This window comes from Bidens hawaiensis, unplaced genomic scaffold (assembly GCF_021521415.1).
Source record: "Bidens hawaiensis isolate Kalapana, Puna unplaced genomic scaffold, B.hawaiensis_p1.1 tig00017459_1, whole genome shotgun sequence".
NCBI classification, from domain to species: Eukaryota; Viridiplantae; Streptophyta; class Magnoliopsida; order Asterales; family Asteraceae; genus Bidens; species Bidens hawaiensis.
Genome location: NW_027492641.1, coordinates 329889 through 340145, shown reverse-complemented (window position 1 = coordinate 340145; position 10257 = coordinate 329889). Strand labels below are relative to the sequence as shown.

General features: G+C 33.0%; 2 protein-coding genes across 2 annotated transcripts; one reads left to right on the top strand and one right to left on the bottom strand.

Moving 5' to 3' along the window:
• Positions 1-3489: 3489 nt before the first annotated feature.
• Positions 3490-7809, top strand: LOC143553963 (uncharacterized). The gene is made up of 7 exons (XM_077043843.1): positions 3490-4088; positions 4670-4807; positions 4876-5121; positions 5420-5533; positions 6565-6747; positions 6843-7060; positions 7128-7809. Exons 1-7 carry the CDS (start codon positions 3558-3560, stop codon positions 7807-7809), a joined length of 2112 nt encoding a protein of 703 aa, XP_076899958.1. The 5' UTR covers positions 3490-3557.
• Positions 7810-8583: 774 nt separating this feature from the next.
• On the bottom strand, positions 8584-9087 carry LOC143553948 (uncharacterized). Its single transcript, XM_077043832.1, has one exon. The coding sequence runs from the start codon at positions 9018-9020 to the stop codon at positions 8619-8621; it is 402 nt and encodes a 133-aa protein (XP_076899947.1). The 5' UTR covers positions 9021-9087; the 3' UTR covers positions 8584-8618.
• Between the last annotated feature and the right edge of the window lie 1170 nt (positions 9088-10257).

The window sequence follows — 10257 nt, the reverse complement described above, 5'->3', positions numbered from 1 at the left end:
GTTCAAGTCAATATTAGAGTGTATACAATTTATGGCTCTATGAATCGCTAAACAAGTTATATAAGCCAATTAATATTTGTAACTGTTTAGTTATTAGCTATTAAAAAACCACTTTGTTCATTTTTATATTTATCAACAACTAAATGCTACAAATTAAATTATAAACCTTATATACAAGGAAGTATTTAGGGAGTTGTAGATACTAATTTTATGATACTTTTGTTAAATAAATAGTTAAATTGTATAGAATTTTCTTCATGTTTATTTTAAATTACACTTCAAGTAGTTCTTCCTACACCTTGTAAAAGCACAAGGTACTTAAACTATCAAAAAAACACGAGGCTCACCGTTAGATGTCAATCCTTACATGTTGAAGAGATAAAATAATTTGCGAATTGACTATTGGATATAGGTGAAAGGAATGTTGGGGGGGGGGGGTTTCAAATGACGACAGATGAATGTACAAATTACGATGATCTTCTAATTAACAATTCATTATATCGAATATCTGATTGAATAGACTTTGTCTATCCTTCGAATTTAGACAAGTTCTATTAACTTACTTTCGAGGACGGGAAATATTGTCGTTTGAAATTAAATGTGTTTATTAGACGATTTCTATATTTCCACCCGTGGCGCCCACGGGACAATAACCTAGTGTACCATTAAATTAAAGATGATGAATATTTTTAAAATAAATAAGCAATTAAAGTAAATATCTAAGATGTTCTAAATATACATTTGAAATAAGTAATACACCACATATTAAATTGGTCAAATAAATTAATGTGTTTTTAATCCAAAACTTATTAACTTTCAAGTATTATCAAAAGTAAATTATTTAATATTTCCGGTATATATTAAATATGTCATTTATGCTAATTAAAATTTGGTAAAATATAAAAGATGGAAAGTTTGTTGAGATTGAATACTACTAAAAACTAAAAAAAGATTGTTGCAATAATGGTCAATTTTGAATTTTGAAAACAAAAATAAATAATTGTAAATATTATTATAAAAAACGTTCGATTTTTTAGAAGTTCAATAAATAATTGTTAAAAATTTCAAGATAAGATTCAAAAACTTTAACACAGAGAAAATAAAGATTGTTATTCATATAAAAATGAAATAATTTACATGAATTGTCTAAACTACATAAAATAAAAAATGATAGAAAATTAATAAATAAAATACATTAGTAATGACCAAAACAAACATAATCAAACTACTATTCATCAAATACTTTTTCCATGCAATTAGTCAATCTACCAATTTGGACCGCCTTAAAATGAACCTATTTAAAATAAATTAATGTTAGATATACTGAACTATTAAAAAACAAATTAGTAAGAATTATCAATGGATGAAACAAAGCTTGTGTAGGCAGTCGATGTATTTGTAAGTAGACATATTTGCACCGAGTGAGGCATTCCAAACAATCAAAGATTTATTCTCGGCAAGCCAAACATCATGCTTAGGAATGCAAGGCTTCCTTACATAGGCTTGCATTCTGTTGCCCTGCAAATTATTATTAAGATTAGTAAATAGTTGTATGAATAATATAGTAAATTATTGAATGTGTTAACAATACATTTCGTCTTGAACAATCATTTCGATGGACCAATCTTTCCCGGGCTTTGAGTTATCCTTCAGCCGCCAAAGTTTCAAAATACGGACCTTTAGGATACACTCACTGTTAAGAACATCAAGTTGGTTCAACATGGTGATATTTGTTGGCTCCATCTTGCTAGAAAAATTTAACAAAAACACAAATATATTAAAATTAAACAACAATAACACTTTTAAGCCTCAAAAATGAAATATGAAAATGGAAGATATATAAACAAAAAAAAAAACTAAAAACCTTGGCACAAAGCTCCTCGTTTTTACTAAAGAGGCTTTGATGGTGTAAGAATTAGCCTTTCAAATGTACATATTTATAGGAAACGAATTAGGGTAGAGAAAATTATAGAAGGAATGTATAAATGTAATTGATTAAAAACATAAATTTAGGAATTTTCAAAAATTTTCAAAATTATTATAGTAAGAAGGAATAGAACTGATATCGTAATTAATGGATTTTCAAATAATATGCAATGTTACATAATTAGATTCGAAATACAAATAATATATATCGAAAATTTTGAGTTTTATGTAATGGTAGTTCTGTAAAATGAAATGTTACATAATGTAAAATGTAAGTTACTAATTATATAGTATGTATTGTAATTTATATAAGGTGTGAAATAAAAAGTTACTAATTTAGTTATATATATGTAACTCAATTGTTAATTAGTAAATCGTATTTCTAAGTCAATGTTGACAATTATAAGTGAATGGGTGAATGAGTCAACAATGGATTTGTAACTCAATTGTTATTGTTAAACAATAATAAATCAATGGATTTGTATTTTAATTCTTAAAAGTAAATGAGTGAAATTAAATAAGTGGGTCAATGGGTCAATGGGTCAACTAACGTAATTATAGTAAAACTTAATGATTGTTAATTAAATAAAATTGACATTCAAATTTATACCATAATTTAGACAATAATCAATTCAAATAGGAAGGGGAGAATATCAAATTTACAAATCCGTAATTAAACCTTTCCTTAATAAAATGGGTCATCATTTTCTAATTTCCTTAATTTCCTTACGAGTTTGACAAATATAATTTAAATAATATCATATTTTAACAGAATTATAATATTTTAAATCGGTATCTCTCTCTCTATATATATATATATTATCCGTAATCTCTATATTAAATCCGTAATCTCTTCTATTGATGAAATAACAAATAATTGATTAAATTATTTACTATATATTATCTATAAAATTAACACAGGTGGTGAATGAAATCAACCAAAAAATAACAAAGGTGGTGAATGAAATCAACCAAAAATAATACAATTTTAAAAAAAAAATGAATATTTCGTATTCAAACTATAGCTACGATTTTAAAATATTACATTAATTAGAATATTTTTTGTTGTTCTTTAATTAATCTAAATTTACACTTATACCTAAATGGAATATTAAAATATTACATTATTATTTAAGTATTCAAAATGAAAAAATAAAGATTAAAGGAAAGAGGAAAGATAATAATTAAATAGCATTGATTAATCTTATTTTAATATATTATTGATTTATTTTATTCACTTGAAAATCAGAGAAAACATTTATATGTATGAAAAGTATGAGAATCAACCAATAGAAATGGGATATATGGACTTAAAGCTTATTGCTTTAATAGTATAGTTAGATATCATCTGTTTAAATTTTATTAAAAGATTATAAATGTAAAAAAGAAAATAAAATGATTGAGTAACGATTGTTGTAGAGTTACAAGAAGAGTATCGACTACACTCGTGTTTAATAAAACTTTGAAGCATTGGCTGGACGTCACGTGTGTCTTATAAAACTTTGAAGTATTGATTTGACGTTACGTGACGCAAAACGCAGATAGCTTGACTACGTGTACTCATGTTTATGAGTTTATCCCCGTACTCATAGAGGGTTTTAGGTGAGGTTGGGGTTTTAACTTTTAAGCCGATGTCATTCGCAGTAGCAGATATGCGGGTTTCATCACTCCTTCAGCCTCCAACAAATTATTATTGGTCTAATAACAATCACTCACATACTCTCCGTCTATGCTTCCCGGTTCAATTACCTTCCGTTTACCCCAAAGGCGTTGTTCATTATCGCAAAATCAAGAAACAATTGAAACTGTATTGTTCTTCTACCGCTAACAACGATTATTCAGACGAAACCCAAAATCAAGCAGCAGCAATAGAAGCCGTATCCGATATTCTAGTGGAAAATGGTGTTTCGATGGAGGAATCAATGGAAATTGCTGTGAATTCGCCAAAGTATGTGGAAATGTTGATGGATGGTGTTCGGGAGCTCGATGAGATGTTTCGGTCTACCGGGAGTTACAAGAAGAAGGTTTTCGAGATGGGGAAACAGAAGGGGGACAAGGGTTTGGTTCCTGTGTTGGAGAGTATGGTGGGTCTGCCTTTGCCTTCTGCTATGCATATTGCTCGCTATCTTTCGGCTCATTTGCCGACTAACCTCATCCGCAAGGTATTCTTTTTAATATTAAAGTTTGGTTTATTTTTCTGTTTCTTGAAGATTTACTTAACAGTCACTTTAATGTTGTTATTTTATAAAAAAAGTTTTAATTTTGTCTATCGGTGTTGTAGAACTTGCTAGGCGTTGGTTGGGAGTGGGATACTGACTAGCGATTAATCGAGATTAATCAGATTGGAATTTTTATGTGCAAATTTTCAAAATTATATATACACATTTTTATATGTGATATTTTGAAGTAGACGGATTTTAACCGCCCTTCAACCCACTCAGGACCGAAATCGCTGGACTTAGGGCTGATTAGACTGATTAGCAATTAATATCGCTGATTACCAAAAAATTAATCGGTGGACAACGATTAGAGACTGGTTGCCGATTGATATTGATTTTTTTCAACACTGTTATCAATCAACTTGTAGATATGGATAACCAAGTATTGGCTTAAATGGTTAAAAACTTAAACTAACCATAAGATGTTTGTTAACGGACACTTTATAGTTATTTTTCTTTAAAGTTTGCCTTGAGCTTATACTTATACATGGCAAAGTTAGTTACTGTTTGGCATTTGCTGGTAGATCAAGTATGTGAAAGGAATATTGTTTTCGGATGTGGATGCGAAAGTGCCAATTGAAAAGATTGGTCGCCGAATGATGAAGCATTTATCAGTATCGGTTGATGATGATTTGCAGCACACCTTATCATTTCTTGAGAAGGTAAATCTTGCATTCTTGCTGGTTTGGTTTTTCACCTCATTGCTTTGTTAATTGTATCGTTTATGTAGATTCAAGCGAGACGAGGAGGTCTAGCTTTGTTGGGTTCTGGAGACGGGTCTTTCCGCTACCTAATAGAATCATTTCCTAGGCTGCTTTTGCTGTCTGTAGAGTCCAATATGAAGCCGGTGGTAGATTTCCTTGAATTAATTGGGGTCCCTAAGGGTTGTATAAGAAATGTTCTTTTGTTGTACCCTCCAGTACTTTTCTACGACATTGAGAAAGATATTAAACCAAAAATCCAAGTTTTCGCAAAGGTATTATTATATTTGTAGCCTACATACAATTTGCTTCTTTATTGTCATATATTATATTTCCATGCAACACTTAGTCTCTTCTAAGCTCGTCTGTATTCCAAATACGCGCATAATCACACGACTTAGCAGAACTTTTCTAAATGTGATTCTTCATCTATCCTATCCTTGTAAATGTAGTTTCCTTTTGTGTAGCCCAAGAACACAGTATATGATCATAAAACTGAATAAAATTTGTTACAATGTAACTTTTTATAATATTTTGTTGCCGATGAAGTCACTTATCAGTACCAGTATTTAGGTGTATGGAGAGGATACAGAATTCGGTAAGATGTTGCTGAAATACCCCTGGATTCTTTCTACAAGCATTGGAAAAAATTATGAGGAAATCTTTGCTTTTTTATATGCAGATAAGGTATGTAATCTCATACTCCATTGCATGCTCAGCTAAAAGTACTATGATTATCACGCAGTGTATTAGATTTGTTAAATAAAGTTATATCCTTTTGTTTTATGTGGATCTCAAACTTCTACCCTGCTATATAAATTACTAATATGGATCTTTGATCAGTCATACCCTTTAGCAGCTGGGGTTTGCTCCTGGTAGACATTCTTCACAGTCCTTTCTTTTACCGAAACTTATAACATTTAGTGTTTTTCAGTGTTTAATGATTCATGTATGAATACACGTACATGTGCTCGTATGCATATTATCTGTTACATATACATACGTCTTACTTCTTATATACTCTTCTTGCCTCTGTTATTAGTACTTTAGTAGTTTACTACCATTATTTTGGTACGTTTTGTATAGTTGTTTTGATTCCATGTGGCACACGATAATATTATATACTATAGATATCAAGAAGAGCTTTTTGGAGCCTCTCTTTCTTTTGGGATAGAGGAAAGATTTGCCCCTGTCCTACCCTCCCCGATCCCTACCAATAGCATTGCTATGAGTGGGATTCTACTATGTCTGTTTGTTTTGTTCTTATATACTGTTAATACATATTCATATATTTACTTGGGCATTTATTTTTGCACTTGCTGCATACTGAAAGAGTTTTCCTATTAGTAAACCTATAACCAACATTGGTATATGAACATCGCGTGTTCAAGTGTCACACCTCAGTTTTCAAACCAAAATTTTTAAACTCTATAATTAATATAACCATTTATTATACATTTTGTTTATACAGTTAATGTGAATCTTTAATACTGCTTTGTCTTTTACTTTATTCAGTTATCTTTGCACGTGCATGTGTTTGAATTTTTAAGTTCCTCTTCTTGCACTCCTTAAATTTAGTTTCCTGGAAATTTCGTTTTTCTCCCTTTAACACCAGGGGTAGTAATAGTGGTTCCATTATTTGATAATCCTTGAGCATACATTTATTAATCAATAATCATGTTTCCTAGCCAGTAAATTGTGATAACATTTCATGATAGGTGGCAGAAGTCAGCATTTGTCATGCAGTCAAGAGCTGGCCACTTATTTTAGGCTGTTCAGTTGCAAAACTGAAGCTGATGATTGATGAATTTCGTGAAATAGGTGTTACAGAAAACCAGCTAAACAGAGTTATCACCACTAGTCCACAACTACTTATGCAGAAACCACAAGAAATTTTCCAGGTTGGTTATTCGTTCTCCTTTTAACAATTGTGTAGAACAGCTTTTAGTCCAGTTTCTTTGCTATTACAGATAACGCATGCTCATTAATTGAACAGGTGGCTTCATATTTAAAAGATTTAGGAGTTGAAGAAGAAATTGTTGGAAGGGTGCTTGGGCGATGCCCTGAAATTTTCATGGCCAACATTGATAAGACACTGAAGAAGAAGGTTGAGTTCCTTTATGACCTTGGAGTTTCGAAGAAGCATCTTCCTCGTGTGATAAAAAAATACCCGGAGTTTTTTGTCTGTGACGTGAATAATTCTCTACTTCCACGGTAAGCCTTGCTGCGTTTCTTATATAAATAATAATATTAGGACGGTGATGATGATAAGTTGTTGCAGAATGAGGTACTTGTTACGGATTGGGTTATCGAAGAGGGAAATTGCATTCATGGTGGGGAGGTTCTCTCCATTGCTCGGGTACAGTATCGAAGAGGTTTTGAGGCCGAAATACGAGTTTCTAGTAAACACAATGCAGAAGCCACTGGAAGAGGTTGTGGAGTATCCGAGATATTTTAGTTACTCCCTGGAGAAGAAGATAAAGCCGCGGTTTTGGGTGATCAAGGGTAGGAATTGTGAGTGTAGCTTAAAAGACATGCTGGGAAAGAACGATGAAGAATTCACAGCCGACTACATGACATTACTACTGTCAATGGATGGATGCTGCGTTTTGCAAATGCGGCAGCTCACTACTGCTGATGCAACACCTAGTCTCTTTCTCCTCCTCCCAAGCAGCGCTGTAGTTGTTGTCCACTTTAGAATATGTGTTTTTGTTCTCTTAATGTTCAACATAATCTGTTGTGAGGTTTCATATAGTTACTGGACTTCTCTTTGGTTAATACAAAGCTGTAAACTTTTTAAGTTAGGAAACAAACAGATGTATATAATCATCAACTTTGTAAGTTATGAAGCTAGTAGATGTGTATACTTTCTTTTTGGAATTTGTTACTTACCGGTTACCATCACTAGACCTGCAATCAAACCAAACATTCAGTGTCACTGGGCGGAAAGTTGGTTTATATGAGTTTAGGGGTGGATGGAGAATTATGGAGAGTGATCAACCAATGAGTGTCATGTTAAAAGTAGAGAGTCGAGACCGTATGATTTAAGATGTATGAGGGGTGTACAAAAACTAGAGGAACTTTTTTATTTTCATTTTTATATATTTAAAATCATAAAAATACTAGATAAAAAAAATTACCAAACATAAAATTCATTAACTCAAATAAAAACAATAAAAAAACATAAATTTCGTTAATTGAAATTCAGTTGAGAACGGTTAGAACCAAAACACTTGAAATTTCTTTGCTCGAACCGCCTCTTCATTGTCAAGTGTTTTTGCTTGATTCCGTTTTGTGGTATACATATGGATCTTGTAAAATATAAAAATTGTAGAAGAGGGCATTAATTTATAGAATTTTACTTAAAACTATTTGTTTTTTTATGCTCTGATGGTCATTTGACCGTTCAACGTTCATACTCTTGGCTTCCCCAACCCGAAATCCCAAATCAAACACCCTAACCAACTTAATTACGGCGGTGTTGCTAATGAAACCGACCCAATCCGCACCCTACCGAAATATATACCCTTATATAATCAACAAACCAACCATTCAGTGAACCAAACTTTTTCGTTCTTTTAAGTTAAACAAACAATCACAAACATGTCTCGTTCATTCATATATGATGTCGGTGAACATTTACTTAGTTAAATCCGTTTACGCTTATTCATTTACATTCGTCTAAAGTTCTATAAAATTAGGCCCATCAGTAACTTGAACAGGTCATTTATAACAAAATTAACAACGAAAACAATGTACAACGAAAAACACATCATTTAGAATTAGTAACCGAGCGAACAGAGTTCCAAACACTGGCAACAGAAGCAGCGACACGTGGCCAGACATGAAACACGGCTCCAGAGACAACACCAATGGCTAGTGTTTGCGGGTAGCCAGGCTTAGAGTCGAGCTTGGATTCAATCCTGAGCAAGTGGGAGTTGATGTCGTTGGTTTTCTTGGCGGAGACGACCCTGAGGAGAAGGTTCTGGAGGTCGTCGATGACTTTAAGAGAAGCTTCTGGGGGCTGCATACCTTTGGACTCGTAGTGTGCCACCATCTCCTTTGGGCTCGGTAGCTTTGCCCTTACCTTTTGGGTTTCTGCTTTCATGGTTCTTGGCTTTAATCCGGTGACTGGCGGAGCACCAGCAGCAGCACCACCCTTACCTGGCATCATAATTGAATTGATTTCCAAATGAAACGATAAACCTTGGAATGGAAAGAGGATAACAAGGAAGGGGTTAGGTTTGTAATTGTCATAAACCCTACTGGGCCTTCTCCGTTGGGCTATTACTTTAGGGATTACTTCATACAACAGTAATTAACTTTGAAAGTTGTTTCAATAAACTTTTGTTCCAATCAGGTTATTGAATTTTTTTTTTGTTCCAATCCTAGATATTTTACCTGGATAGCAGGTAATTTAGATTTTTTTTTTTCAATTTTTCAATGTTTTTACTTTGCATAATAAGTTTTAAAGGTTACGAAAATTAGTAAAAATACGAAATATAATTTTAAAATTCCGAATATTTGAAAAAAAAAAGTTTGAAAAAGTGTAATAAATTACAAAAATTGTAAAAAAAATTAAAAATTTTTCAAAACGAGTCGGAACGGGTTAGGATCAACAGATTCGGGTTAGAACAAGTCAAGGTCGGAACGGGTCAAAACGGGTTTCGGGCCAGTTTTTTTTTTGACCAACGAATCAGCGCGTTTTCAACACGTTACAGCTCGTTTTAACAGCAAAAGCTTGTTTAAGCGATTTTTCGGTTCGTTTTAGCACTTAATAGCTCGTTTAAGCGATCTTTCAGCTTGTTTCAATACCTAATAGCTCGTTTAAGCGATCTTTCAGCTTGTTTCAATACCTAACAGCTCGTTTAAGCGATTTTTTGGCTCGTTTCATCACCTAACACCTCGTTTAAGCGATTTTTAGCTCGTTTCAGCATCTAACAGCTCATTTAAGCGATTTTTTGTTCGTTTCAGCACCTAACAGCTCGTTTAAGCGATTTTCAGTTTGTTTTAGCACCTAATAGCTCGTTTAAGCGATTTTTCAGCTCGTTTCGGCACCTAACAGCTCGTTTAAGCGATTTTTCAGCTCGTTTCGGCACCTAACAGCTCGTTTAAGCGATTTTTCAGCTCGTTTCGGCACCTAACAGCTCGTTTAAGCGATTTTCAGCTCGTTTCAGCACCTAACAGCTCGTTAAAGCGATAGCTCGTTTAAGCAATTTTTCAGCTCTTTTCAGCACCTAACAGCTCGTTTAAGCGATTTTCAGCTCATTTCAGCACCTAACAGCTCGTATAAGCAATTTTCAGTTTGTTTCAGCAGCTAACAGCTCGTTTAAGCGATTTTTCAGTTCGTTTCAGCACCTAACAGCTCGTTTAAGCGATTTTCGGCTCGTTTCAGCGCCTAACAGCTCGTT